This window comes from Tetrao urogallus (assembly GCF_951394365.1).
Source record: "Tetrao urogallus genome assembly, chromosome: 1".
Lineage (NCBI taxonomy): Eukaryota > Metazoa > Chordata > Aves > Galliformes > Phasianidae > Tetrao > Tetrao urogallus.
In genome coordinates, this window is record NC_136813.1 from 111,467,486 (window position 1) to 111,481,673 (window position 14,188).

General features: G+C 51.6%; 1 protein-coding gene across 1 annotated transcript in view; it reads left to right on the forward strand.

Moving 5' to 3' along the window:
- Nucleotides 1-14,188, forward strand: part of BOC (BOC cell adhesion associated, oncogene regulated) — a gene marked incomplete at both ends in the record, with an annotated part of 43,294 nt that overhangs the window by 17,778 nt on the left and 11,328 nt on the right. The window contains 5 exons of the mRNA XM_079542097.1: nt 6,440-6,613; nt 7,030-7,308; nt 12,380-12,526; nt 13,055-13,198; nt 13,543-13,836. Of these exons, the coding sequence (XP_079398223.1) occupies nt 6,440-6,613; nt 7,030-7,308; nt 12,380-12,526; nt 13,055-13,198; nt 13,543-13,836 (1,038 nt within the window). The remainder of the gene's footprint in view (nt 1-6,439; nt 6,614-7,029; nt 7,309-12,379; nt 12,527-13,054; nt 13,199-13,542; nt 13,837-14,188) is intronic.

Sequence of the window (14,188 nt, forward strand, 5' to 3'; positions counted from 1 at the left end):
AAAGCCAGCCATCTGGGGATTAAACTTTGTATTGACGGTACTGGCGAGTACTTTGTCCTGTCTCTTTTGTATGCTCTTCTGGATTTTGATGTCAACTGTGTTAAACGAGCCTTGCACTTGTTAATGCAATTTCTGGGCCTGCTCCCATTGAAGTCATGGCAAAGATCACACTGGTTTTGGAGGCGGCCAGATCAAATCCCCTGCTATGACCTTCTGGATGCAGTATTTTAGCAGGTAGTTCCGACATGTGTTTCACATAAGCTCAGTCTGTTTTTTGCTGTTAACACTGCAGCTGTTGTAGGTGCCCTTATTCCCCACTCTGCCCTGGGCGCAGGCTCTAAAGCCAGGAAATCCACTGAGGGTTCTCTCTCCTCCATCAGGAGATCTTCCCATTGTAACTTGCCCCAAGGAATGCTTCACAGTTTGTCACTGGCAGTTTCTGTGGGCTTTTCTGGTTTAGGGGTTCTGTTTGTTTTTTCACTCTATTATTGTACCTAATTTGACACGGTGAAGATTTTTCTATTGTTTCTAGACGAAGAATTTTTTAAAAAATTTGGAGTTGAGAAGGAAGTTCATGTTTAAGAACACAAAGAAGCAGCTGGCTGTGATCTGAGCAAAGTAGTTTCCCTACCTGGATCTCCCCAAGCGGTTGCCCTTCACTTGCTCAGTTCTGTTCAGTTGTCCTGCCCTGTGCTTTCTGCCACCTCTGTCCCCACTTCCCTTCGCTGTCTCTCAGGGCTTCTCCCCGTGGTTATTTCCCTGCTTCATCTGGGCCTGCCTCCTCGCTGACCTCTCCCTAACCCAAGCAGCAATTAAAGCCTCAACCTCAGGCTCTTAGTTCTGGTGGTTTTTCTTTTTTGTTTTTGTTGTTTTTTCTTTTTTTTTGTTTGGAAGGATGAGAATGGGAAAACAAAAGCAGCCCCCTGACTAGTGTAAACTAGCCACAGGCACATCTGTGCCGGCGTGATGACGGCTCCCGGTGGGCACTGCTGTCCCTTGCAGCACTCCACTCTCCATGGTTGGTGGCAGAGGGGGACGGTTGGAGCCCAGTGTCTTGCTAAGGGTTGTTCTTGCAGCCTTGCAATTCGTGTCAGCCACTCGGTATAACGCCATCTGTATAGAGATGCAGCCAGGAGCATGTAGGGGATGCCTGAGCGGAGGGCTATGGGCAGGCAAATATGCTACCCAGCCTCTCCAAACAGGAGAAGGAGAAAGTGTAGATGCATGTATTTTGGTATCCATTGTGTCAAACATCCCAAATAAAGAAGAGATCCTGGCCTGTTGTTTGAAGTACCTAGAGCATGGAATGAGTTTTGCTCTGTTTTGTGGAGCATCTGTCCACAGCTGTGTCTGCCCTGACAGTGGTCTCTGGCTGCAGTGGTGACGTGCTGAAGTGGGTATTGTTGTCGTGGATAGGGCGCTAGGGCTGACAGGTGAGTGGTGTGACGCCATAAATTCCAGCTTCCGAGGTTTGGCACATCACACCTGTGCCCAGGGGTTACCCCTGTCCTGCTTCCTCTATGGTGTTCCCCACCACAAAGGTGCCTTGGCTATGGGTTTCGGCAGGGCACCCCATGAGGCCCCGTCACTGCTGCAGGGCAGCCTTCCCCGGCACAACAGCCAGCATGTTGCAGCAACAACATCTGTTTGCTGGGCGCACTTTGTCTCTGAAGAGGCTGCGCAGCACGCTCCATCTGCGCCCAGGGTTGTGTTGCTGGTGCCGCGTTTTGCCAGCCAGGCCGGAGGCACAGGGGCCCGCAGCCCGTGCCAGCAGGGCCGGCTGCCCACCGCCTGCCCCCCGAGCGGGAGCGCAGCGTCCTGCCAGCTGCTTCGCCCGCGCCTTTCCCCCAGCCCCTTCCCCCTGGCCGGGCCGTCCCTCCGGGAGCCCCCAGCCTCTCCAGATTAGAGCTCTCCAGGGAAGGGGCTTTTTGAAAGGAAGAAAGGGAAAGGGGGTGTGGGGTGGGGAGGGGAGGAAAAGGGAGAGGGGGAGAGAAGAAAGAGGGGGAGCAGAAGAATGAAAACAGACCCAAGGGGCAATAGTCCCTCGAGCCATTTCACTGCATTACAATGAATGTGGACTCTATTAAGCTCCGTTCTGCCTGTTAGTGTTTCCCAGGGCAACACAGCTCCCATATGGCAAGCATGCAGCAGATTAGGATGGGCCTCCGGGCTTCATTGAGGGCCCGGGGCTTGACTGGCAGTTGAACCCCATTCCCCCCCCCACTCCTCACACTTGACACTGCCTGTGTTTATCTAAAGCGAAAAAAGGGGCCGGGGTGGGAGAAGGGGGCATTTGGGGGGTTATTGTCCCGGGCAATGGGAGAGGGCAGGGAGAGGGGTGGGGGGGCCGGGGGAGGGAGCTGAGGGGGGGCAGCCCCTCATACATATGCAGGAGGGGCCGTGAATGGGTAGAGGAGAAATAAAGCAGATGGAATTCGTGTTAAAGAACAGCCACAATCGCCCTCGGAAAACGAGCAGAGAAAAGCGGGCTGCCTTAAAGGAGCGCGGGGAGCAGCGTTTATCCAATTAGCAGGGTTGTCAAATTGAATTTACTCAGAATAGAGGGGGGGGCCGGGGGGAGAGGAGGGAAATTAAGTGTCGGGGCATAGGGGGAGCGTGATGGCGAAGAAAGGCCTCGGCTGCTCTCTGGGCGTTTGGCCGTCTCAAAACCAGAACCGTTTTCAGGGCACGAGGAGCAGCGAGGCTGGCCTGCATGCGGGGCCCCAGTGCGGGGATAGCTGAGGGGATCCTCACAGCAGTTAATGCATCTCCTGCCACACATCTCTCCTTTCCCAGATGCCCTCACACAGGAGCAGTGCAGCACAGTGGCGTGAGGTGATGCGGTCAGTGTGTGGGGGTCCCAGCCCTGTTTCAATGCGTGCCCTTGCGCTAGGTGGGCTTCCTCTGCTCCCTCTTGTCTTTTCTGAAGCAAATGGGTACAGCGGTTCTCCTTCCTCTTCCGTCTTCCTTTTCAGCGCTTTAAGCTCCACGGAACAACTTAAAAAATCCTGTCTTGTATTAAAACCTACCGATCACAAGCGATGTTAGTTTGCTGTATTGTGGAAGGCACCTCTTCTGAAGAGCTCCAGTCCCAAAGCCCCAGCAGTGAGCTGGGAGCTCTGCTGTCCCGGCCTGACCCGCTGCTGGGAGCAGCTGCGGTGATCCCCCAGTGTCACCCGCACGTCCTCATCTGGCCCCAGCCCTGCAGCCCTCCCCCGGCCCTGCAGTGTCGGCGCTCTCCCCGCCTGCGTTCCCTCGGTCCTCGCCGCCTGCCTCACGGAGCTGGGCAGCAGGCTGGGCCTGGTTTCCATTTGGGGCCTTGTAAATCACGGGTGGTGTGGCTGTAACGAGGGCTGCCGGCCCGGCCCTTGTTAAGCAGGAGGGGGCTCGGGGCTGTGGGCAGCATTTCCTCAGTAAAACCTTCAGTTTCTAATCAGCAGACACCTCTCTCGCTGCCCGTGTCTAATTCAGGTCCCTTTTCCACTCCAGCCTTCCCCCCCCTCTACCCCCCCCCGTGTGCTTTTCTCCCCTCTCATGGCCTCACCTCTGCCTTTCCCTTCCCTCCTTTGGGGCCTTCCGCACGGGGCGGGAAGCGAAGCCGACAGATTTTACACCCCCCAATCTGACAAAGCTCTCGTTAATTTTGCTCTCCTAATGGCCCCTCCTTTGATTTACGGGGCTGTCTGAAAGAGACTTAGAGCCTTCACTCCCCTGACAGGAAATTGTTATTTTAACCTGACAGGAAAGAATTAAAAATAAATAAGTAAATAATTCCCCCCTCCCCAGTGAAGCCCTTCCATTGCCTTTAACCCTTTCTTTTCCCAAGCAGCCGTTAAGCAGAGGTGGGAAGTGTGGGTGACCACTGAAGTGCCAGCAGACGGGGGCCACCTCAGCTCCGCACCGCTCCCGGCGTGCGCGGGGCTGCCGGCAGCTCGCAAGCTGCCCGGTTAATAAAGTGCCTTGCTCTGCACTACTGCAGGCTGCTTAAGGGCAGCGCTTTCAAAAGAGGTCAGCTCCCATTTAGGCGTCGAAATAAGTTGGTCGCCTATTCAGGAGAGCTCAGCATGTCAAGAACTGAATGCTTTTGAAAATCTGGCTTCAATTGTGGAAGCTGAGAATTTCGAAATCTGGCCCCGGATCCTAATAGTCCTTTTGGAATTGATGTTTTCATTCATTTTCCTCATTATTTTTATGCCGGCCATTTACTTTTTGTACTTCACTCAGCTGTGAAAGAAATGGCCACATGTCCCTATTTAGAGCTCATGTTCTGCCTGGAGGTTTGGGGAGGTACCGTACACTTGTCGCAACACACCTTCTCTCCTCGGCCTCCGCTGAATACTGTTTAATCTGCCTGGCTCTTTGGCCAAATTTTGTGATCTCCCCTTTTTTTTTCTCCCCACCTATTGCCCTTCTTCTTTCTACAGACTGGGGACAGCCAGTTCGGACATGGCATCCATGTGTATGGGTGGTCCTTGCTCGTGAAGGGTCCATTACGCTTTCTCTATCTGGCCAGAGGCTCTGAGCAGTGCATTGCTGCTGGGAGGTCTGGTTGGAAACCTCTTTACCTTCCCCCACCCTCAGCATGGACTCCAAGGAGCAACTCTTTCCTGTCCAACATTTTTCCATCCTGCTGCCAAGCTCGTCCAGATACGGCAAGTGAGTCAGCTTCGCATTGTAGGCTTCCAGTGCTGAGGAGCAAGGCTTAAGGTCTACCTCAGAATGATTCTTCTGGTTTGGTGGAAGACTATCAATCCCCACAATACCTTGTGGAGTGAAGTAGAAACCCAGTTTTTAAGCCTTTTCTAGGCTAAGGTGGCACACCAGTGCGTGTTCACATCAGGTCTGGTCAGTAGTAGCTTGTCTGAGACAGCTGTGGTGTAACTAAGGGTTCTTTGGTGGCTATGTTAGGTGGAGAGCTTAATTTGAGTGACTCAGATGCTCTCCCAGATGACGACTAAAGGATCTCATACCACATCGTGTGCTGGTTAGTGGGGGAAACTCCTCAAAGACAAATTGTTAAGGCTTTCTTCCCTCCGTGGGGAAGGAGAGTGATGCTGGGAAGGCTGAGGCACATGGGAAGGAAATTGTGTTATCGCTTTGGTGGTGGTGGTTACCCACAGTGGATTTCCACATGTAACTGAGCTGTGGGCTACAGTAGCTGCAGTATGACTTCAGCTGATCCCAAAGCTTTAGCTGCAGGCCAGTTTGCTTGGCTTTGCTTCCTTTAGGAACCACCAGCAAAGTGGCTTGGTGAGAGCTCCCTGATTGCAGGAGCTGTGTGCCAGCAAATGGAGCTTACCCTGAACGACTCCCTGAGCATCTAACCAGGAGTTTGTGGGAGTCTGTGCTTCAGGAGTTCTGCCTCTGGAGGTTATACTTGAAAGGATTTCACCCTTCTTTTTGACTGAGATGTGTATAAAAGGATGCATTGCTCGTGGCTCAAACACTGACCATGGTGGAAATAGGAAACGCTGCTCTGCAGGTGCTCTTGAAGATGGTAACTGCAGGTAAAGGGCTTGGTGTCTGCAGGGGGAGCAGGCAATATCACAGTTGCTGTTTGGGCTGGCTGCTGTAATCAATCTGGTCTCTCATCTCCTCTGCCAATGTAGACGCTACAGGAACAATTCTGTAACTCCTTCAGGACACGCAGGACATCTTGTTGGTGCTACGGCTGGAGAGTGCTCAAAATGCTGTTGCCATTTTACAATGTCCCTAGGGGGAAATCTCTCCTCAACTTTAGCCTTTAGCCTTCAATTGAAAATGACTTCAGTATGACATCTGAGGTGTATGTGGGTGCACCACTTAGGTTCTTAATCCTCCTAGTCTGCTTCGGCATTCATTCGTGGCACTCTCTCCTTAACAGCTCCTGCAATGTGCAACTCCTCTCAGCAATCTGAGCTGTGATAGGTGGCTTTGAGTTTCACATTTTGAAGATTGTTATTGCATTCAGATACGAACCTAGTGCTTGTTCCAAACTGGGTTGTTAAACTCAAAATAGGCTGTGTGTTTTAGGCCAACTAGTTAATATGAAATCTTTCTATATATTGGATTTCTTAGTTTAGAATAAAAGTGTGTGATCACAGAATCATAAAATAGCCTCAGTTGAAAAGGACCACAATGGCCATCTCTTCAACCCTCCTGCTATGTTCGGGATCACCAACCACCAGACCAGGCTGCCCAGAGCCACATCCAGCCTGGCCTTGAATGCCTCCAGGGATGGGGCATCCACAGCCTCCTTGGGCAACCTGTTCCAGTGTGACACCACCTCTGTGTGATTCTAAGTTAGTGTGGGCCACCTTGCATCAGTGTCTGCAGCCTGCTCAGGCCATGGGCTTGGTGAATCCCTGGAATCTTAGGAGTACTGAGATAGAAGCCAGTCAGGACTGGAAAACAGAGGGAAATCTGAGTTTCATGCCACTGTCTCTCTTGTCATCTGCAGGAAGCCGCTACCACACCTCTACCGCATCCCCTGAGGCAGCTTATGGGACCCTTCTCTGGGCGCCTCTGCCCCAGGAGACACTGCATGGGATGGCAATGACACATGGAAAGAAGAGACCCATGTCCGCCATCCTTTGCCTCCTCCTCGCAGCCACGAGCTGCTTTGCCAAACTGAGTGAGTTTCTGTTTTATCTATTTGTTCCATTTTGTTTATGCTTTGTCTTGAGGCAAACCGAGCTTCCAAGATCTCATTTGTTTCTGAAGAGGTTTGGCTTCTCCCATGTGCGTACAGGATGTACGATGCTGCGATGTCCAGTTACATTCTGAAGGGGGTGAACATCCCTGGCAGGATGACACTCATTAGAAGAAGAGTTTACAGGTGGAGCTGGACATCTCTGCTTGGTGCTGCCAAGAAGAAATGGGGCTGATGTGTGTTTCCAAAGTGTAGGGGGTGTGTGTGTGGTGCTAAGGAGAGCATGAGGCACAAATAGAAACAATGGGGTACAGCAGTTTTGCAGTTTTTTTCCTCTATCTTTTCTTTTGCTGAGACTCATGGAGCTTTCTCCTTTCCCTTTCTTTTTCTCTGTGCAGGTGAATCTCTGCAAGTTACTGTGCAGCCTGCCTCCACTGTCCAGAAGCCTGGGGGCCCGGTCAGCCTGGGGTGTGTCGTAGACCCTCCAGGAGTGAACCTCACCTGGAGACTGAATGGAAAGGAGCTGGATGGATCAGATGAGGTGCTGGGGATCCACATTGAGCAAGGAAAACTCATTATCACAGCTCTCAACAACCACACCGTGGGGCGATACCAGTGCATTGCTCGTGTGCCCGAAGGAGTCATTGCCAGTGTCCCCTCAGTGGTCACCTTGGCTAGTGAGTAACGTGCCATCCTGTGCATTATTCAAGCCTCCACTCGCCTATCTGGAGAGGTTCATCTATCTTCAGTTGTTCACTCTGGCATGCAGGGAGGGCTCCTTTCACTTTTCAGGTCATTTCTTTGCACTTTAGACCATGGACTGGCTGTGGTGTCATGGCCCAGCCATAACCTATGCAGTCCTTCTGCACAGTAGGCTGCCTACTGTTGCATGCTAGCAACACAACACAGAATTCTCATGTGAAATTCTAGTGCAAAAGATTCCCTTTATTTTCCCAAGCAAGGATTTTATATTCTAACACACGTATTCAGTGTTTTTCCAAAACAGCTCATTTCAAAGCAGTTCATTGGCCCACCTGTCCCACAGCAACAGTTTTTACATGATCATAAAGAGCTGGAAGTTCCTAACTGACATGTGGTTGGTTCCCTTACTGCCATGCTGCCCCTTCTGGTTGCTGACTTCTTGAGGTTTCCAGAAAGTACCTGTTGCTGGTCGTCACTTAACTTCTGCCTGCTCCTCCTTCCTCGGGCTTTTTTCTCTCCCTGCAAGGTCACAGTGGCCTGGCCACTGTGAGCCACCTCCTTTCTGAGCTTCAGGATTTCTGACGTGATCCTCACCACTGCTCCCTGGGGAGGCTCCGTGTGGACCACCCTAGTTTGGGCACCTGAGAGTCTGATCCTCTGAGTCCTGTGCAATGTTTGGTGGAGCAGGTCTGTGCTACAGAGACCTCCATCCTTTAGCAGTGACAGCACTGCTTCATCTTCCTGGCACAAGGGGAGCTTGGGGCTAAGCCATAAGAAAGTGCAGAAGTGAAGATGTTTGTGCAAAGTAGGGGCTGGTTTGGCTTTAAAGCCAAGAGCTATTGGCTTGTCACTGATACATTAATCAGAAGTGAAATGTTTAGGCCAGGCTGAGTGGGAGGAGGAGGTGAAGGAGAGTTGCTGCGCTCCAAAGTGGGGTGGGAGGGGATTGTCACGGGGCTGAATATGTTAAGGGATTTGGCCTGAGCTCTGCACCGAGATTAAGTTTCGGAGAACACATTCCAGAGCAGAAAGGGCGTTGTGTGCACTGGTGGCCTGATAGAGAGAAGGAGAGGAGGGAGAGGTGGATGGGATTACCTAGGGCATGGTTTGCATTTAGGAGAGCGGGGTGTGCACAGCTCTTCAGCCTGATCTTTTCATTCTTAGGCTGCTCTTCTTTTCTCTTTTTCTCTTCACTCCAGCCCACCACCACCAGCTCTGTCTTCTACAGCAAAGCATGTCTGGCATCGCTGGTGAATAGCAGATATGTCCTACAGCACCAGAGGGGCTCTTTGCTAGGCACTGTGGATCCCCTGTCCTCCTAGGGAAATAGGGGCCATGTCCTGTTCACCATGGCAGACTTGGATGGGGAAAGCTTGGAAATCTAGGGGTGAAGAGAGAGCAGGCAGACCCAGGAAAGACGTGGGGCTGGAGGTGTAGGAGAGAAACCTTCTGAGGGGGTTCAGACAACCAGGTTTATGTCCATGAGACGGACACTGCTCACATCAGTGGCTCTGCAGTGGTTTTAAAATAAGAGAGGACACTGATTTGCGGTGGGACTGAGATGGATAGCTGTGATAGCGCATGCACCACAAGCTGTCAAGCCTGCTCCAGACCTCACCTGTAGGGCCTTGCTGTGAGCTGGTTTGGGGGAGACCAAGATCTGCGCGGAGAGGGAAGACCTGGCAGGTTGGCATTGCCACTGGTCCTTAGGGCTTCTTCCAGATCACCTGCTGGACTGAAAGAAACCCTCAGAAAGTCTCAGCCTCATCCAGAAATGACTTTCAGAGATGCTAGAGTGAAATTGGAATGTGAATATGAAAGCAGGAGGGAAAGAATGTATTTTTGAGATTATGGCTTAGGTTTATTTTGGAAGCAGATCTGAAGTCACGGGAGAAAGTGTCCTGCTAGATTTTGAGGGACTTAGGTAACATCTTCTGCCCAACTTTTTGGCTGCTTGCACTCCTTTTTCTCCTCCTTTGGAGGAAGTACCCTAGAGTGTCCCGGGCCCTTCATGCCCAGTTCTGCAGGGTCTCCTTGGATCCTGTGGTAACTCACAGGGAAAAGCATGCTGAAGTGCTTGGCTGGCAGAGCAGTCAGAGGTAGTAAAAGCCAAGCAACTCAACAGTATTCATGAAAAAATCCACGCATTCAGCTCAAGAGCTATCCTGCAATGGATAGCCATGACATTTAAAACCGAAAAAATAATTGGGGTGAAGCAAAGGGAAGCACCTGCTGTAGTGGATCCCCAAAGCATGACCCAACAGCCAGGGATGAGAGGAATGCTTGTGCACCCTGGGGATGCAATGGGGAGGCTCACACATGGGGAAAGCCAAGATGCAGCACTCGTGGGCAGTGACCCTGCACGGGGTCGGGCTGGGGGTCCCTGAGGAGTTTGCAGCTGCTTGCTGAAACTGGCCCTATTCATTTTCTTTTGCCTTGGCCTCTCTGATGACAGCTCCCCAGAGGTGCTGGTAGGGAGGAGGCCTCTTGCAGGTTGGAAAAGCATTTGCTGAGTCGGCTTAGGGGGTCCAGCCCTGGGGGCAGAAGGGATGTGAGGAGGTGAGAGAAGGAAAACACAGGTGGGGCTCCGTGAGCCTCTGTAGGGCTGGCACAAGCTCTGTGAGATGTCTGGGGGTGATGAGGAGCTGAGGGAGAACAAGGTTTCAGGATGCCAGAGGCTGGAGGCAGCATGGGTGTGCCCTGGGGGCAGTGAGAGAACTTTCACCTTGAGGGCCTGCTTTCTATTTACTGCTCTTTCTCAGAGTTATTTATGACCTCCCATTCATTTAATCCGATCTGTCTCACCCATCCTGCTGCTTGGCCCCCCATCTCAGGATTCAGCTGATTTCACTCTCGATGACAGCGGCTGGGCAGCTGTGGGGTTGACCCTCCTCGTGCCTCCTCACGGGCTGCGGATGGACACAAGGAGTGGCCTTTGCTTGCACTCCCTGCCACATGCAAGAACAAAATAACAATAATAATAAATCCTGTTATCCCAGCACAGCCGGGATTTGCAGCCGTGGAAAGGATAAGCAGTTTTTCCTGCTTGCATGAAGCCCTCGGGGTAAAGCAGCTGTCCGATTAGGTAGCTCTATTACGAGGCATGTGGCAGAAGGGAACTAGTTGGGAGCTGTGACCACCTGCAGGCAAAACTCACTGGCAAGTAACTTGGCTCATTCCCTGTGAGGGAGCAAGAATTCAGGGCAATAGTCTGGCAGGAATCTTTTATGCCTGCATATTGGAAAATCTCTCATCCTTTTGCCTTATTCTCCCTCCATGTCTGTTGGGCCCTGTGGCCCCATTTCTTCATCCTCTCTGCAAGTGGCCCAAGGGAAGCAGGGGGAGCCACAGGCCCTGGTCCCTTCTGAGGGGCATTTGCAGCTGTGTAAGCTGCTGGGGGGTTGCGTGTGAAGGATCCCCCTGCAGCCATCCTCCGTGAGGCCACCCCAAGGGTCCCCACATGGGTATAGAGCTCTTGGCGTGGCTGTGGGGCTGCTTTCTGGGGTTGGTGTGTGTGCATACGTGTGTGCATGTGCAGATCCCTGCCAGAGTTGCTGGAGCCTATGCCTTGGCTCCAGAATCTTAATTTGGCTGTGATGAATCCAGACCACCAAGGCGCACATTAATTTTCCTGATGCTCGTTTATATTTTGTTGATCAGAGAAGTATGTGTGATGTGTGCAGGCTCTTCTCCACATCTTTCCATTTCTGTGGCTCCTGCTATTTTATTCCTTGATCGGGTAGGAAAGCGAAGAAGAGAAACTACCCGGCACCCTTCCCCTCCCCGGCAGCAACTTTCCTTGCTGGAAGAGAGCGGGTTGCCGCCAGCTCTTCACAAGTTAAGAGTTAATCTTCATCTGGCTTTAATACCCAGTGGAAACATGGCTCCCCTCCTCGGCTTGTCTTAAAGGATTAATGGCATTTCTGAAGTTCACCCTTATTCCTTCTTTTTAGTATTTTTTTTTTTAATTGAACGATGCCAAGAAATTCCAAAAGTATGAAGCATGTTCGCTGCAAATCATTTTTATGACATTGCAAAACCTCCCCTCCCCTGCTCGGCCCACTCCCCTCCCCTCAAATCCGGGCACGGGAACACTCGCTCCCCAAGCAGCCGCCCGACAGCCCCTCCGCGCCGCCTTCGGGGAGGCTTTCTCGCCACCCTGCCAAGAGGGCTGGTTTTTATTTAAACCCCATAAAGGATCTTGCTTTAATCAGAAAGTCTGCTTGAGAAATTTCATGTCACTTTTCTGTGACTGTGGGTGGGAGAAGCTCGGAGCCAGCGTTGTCTCTTTCTCTTGGAGCGCTGCTCTCTTTCGCAGAGAACAAAAACACATTTTTTGCTGGCTTGGCTGCCAAGGGCAGACTGCACCGAGTCTGCTTTCCACAAGCCCTTCTGCTCCCCAGCTCCTCAAACTGCCCATGGGCACTGGCACCATGCACCTGGATACCGTCGGAAGGGATGGCTGAGCTGTTGACAGTGCAGGGCTTCATGCTCCATAGCACAGAGTTTGAGAATTGAGTGCCCTCCTCTTCAGGTGATGGAAGAGGTCGTGGTGATGCGCAGAGCTGGTGGTGATGCCTTTGAGGAGCATGTAGAAGGCTCCCTTCCTCATGATCACCCTGGTATCCCACCTTTTTGCCTCTTGCCACTCAGTGTCTGCACGCCCCTGAGGCATCCCAAAATAGTGATTAAAGCATTGACTGTTCAGTAGTGGAACAGCAGCTGTGCTGGAACTCGGAGGTGTAGAAGGACCGCTTTTGGTTGCCCCTCAATGCTACAGTAAGTTGACTCCATTTTTACTTTGAGGCCAGGATTTTTCACACCCAGTTCTTCAGCCATGGAACAGGCAGCTTCTCTTGAAGCTGTGTTTTAATTTACATGCTTTGTAGGAAGGAGAAGAAAAATACAGCTCTGATATGGGGCCAGTTTCCCTGGCTGGATGGAACAGTCCTCTGCTGGCACAGTGGCGAAGCAGCCCCGCATCTGTGGGGAAAGGATGAACTGGGTGCTGTGCCAGCTGAGATGTCCTGTTTGTTCCCTTTGCAGATCTCAAGGATTTCAAGTTTGATGGCCCTCACGTGATTGAGGTGGATGAAGGCAATACGGCTGTCATCGCCTGTGACCTGCCCGAAAGCCATCCCAAGGCCCAGGTTCGCTACAGCGTGAAGCATGAGTGGTTGGAGGCCTCCCGAGGTGAGCACCACAAAGCTCTATGCCACTGCATCCCCATGGCTTCAGCTGTACTCTTTTTGGCTGATCTGAGTGCAGGTGCATGTGTTCCCACTGCCTGGGACTGAAGATCAGGTGTAACACCAGCATGCAGAAGGAAGCTTGGGGAAAGGAAATAGAATTAGGTGATGAATCACATTACTCTTCATTGAGCGTCTCCATATGTCCATGAAGTATTCCTCCAGCCCAGTCCCTGGATAAAGATGATTCTGAACCTGGGGGAATTCTTAAAATTTGGATCTGAATTCTGCAGCTTCACTCTCATCTACCGTACATACTTGTTACAAGCTAGCTTCACCTGCAGCACTTTTTCTCCCACAACTGCATCATATCTCCTCCTGATGCGTGAACAAAAAGGGCTTATTTCAGTGCTGTTGGTGTTATCCCATCGGTTTTTTTTCATTCTCACTTGTCCACCTTTTCTCTTAGGGCACTGTTTCATCCAGGTGCCACATCTTGAGCCATGAGCCATCTCCTCTTCTCTCCCTACAGACAATTACCTTATCATGCCATCCGGGAACCTTCAGATTGTCAATGCTAGCCAAGAGGATGAGGGGACTTATAAATGTGCTGCCTACAACCCTGTAACACAGGAGGTGAAAACCTCAGTCTCCAGTGAGAGGCTCCGTGTGAGACGTACGTTGCTCTCCTTTCATTGCATGTCACCTTCTTACCAATTTCAGTCCAGGGAGCATATATGAAGTGCTATTCTAGCTGGGTTTTGGTGTGAACTGACATTAGCAGCTGCTGAGAAAACCCATTTCTTGCAGGAGAGTTGCCCTGGGTCTGCTCCCAGGGTTTGTGTGTGCAGCCTTGGGATTGCCATACCTCTTCAGGACTTACTCTTGGTGATGCATGAGTAAAGGCCCTTAGTCCGTCAGCAAAAGCACTTGTTGCATGCACAGATCTTTTAAAGAACAGCCTTCTTGTCCTGCTTTGCCACCTTCCTTCCTATTACCTCCTTGCTCCTCCACTCCCAGGCTCCACAGCGGAGGCCGCTCGGATAATCTACCCGCCTGAAGCTCAGACCATCATCGTCACCAAAGGCCAAAGCCTCATCCTGGAGTGTGTGGCCAGTGGGATCCCCCCGCCCCGTGTCACCTGGGCCAAAGATGGCTCCAGTGTCTCAGCGTACAATAAGACACGGTTCCTGCTCAGCAACCTTCTGATTGACCCCACTAGCGAGGAGGACTCGGGCACCTACAGCTGCACAGCTGACAATGGGGTTGGTGAGGCTGGAGCAGCATTCATCTTCTACAATGTGCAGGTGTTCGGTGAGTGCAGCTGTAGCTCTTGTTTCAGGAGGGGTGGGACTTTCTCATCTGTTTTCAGGGAAAAGTACTAATGCTGCTGTACTTTTCCTCTCTCTGGATAAACCACAGTGTAAGTCACACCATGCCTGTGGTTCCAGTTTCTAGGAGATGGGATAAATTCTATCTTGAAGGCAAAAGGTTCTTCCTTCCAGGTTGCCAGCATAAGCTTCCCCCTCCCATGGGGAAGCTCATCTCTTGTCCCTTGTGTCACTGGGTTTGCTCCAACACTTTTTGGTGGAGGACTGCTCTTTCTCAGACATATTTGAGATTAGTATAGGGAAGGCATAAGGGAGTTTTGCTTCTCACTTTGTTC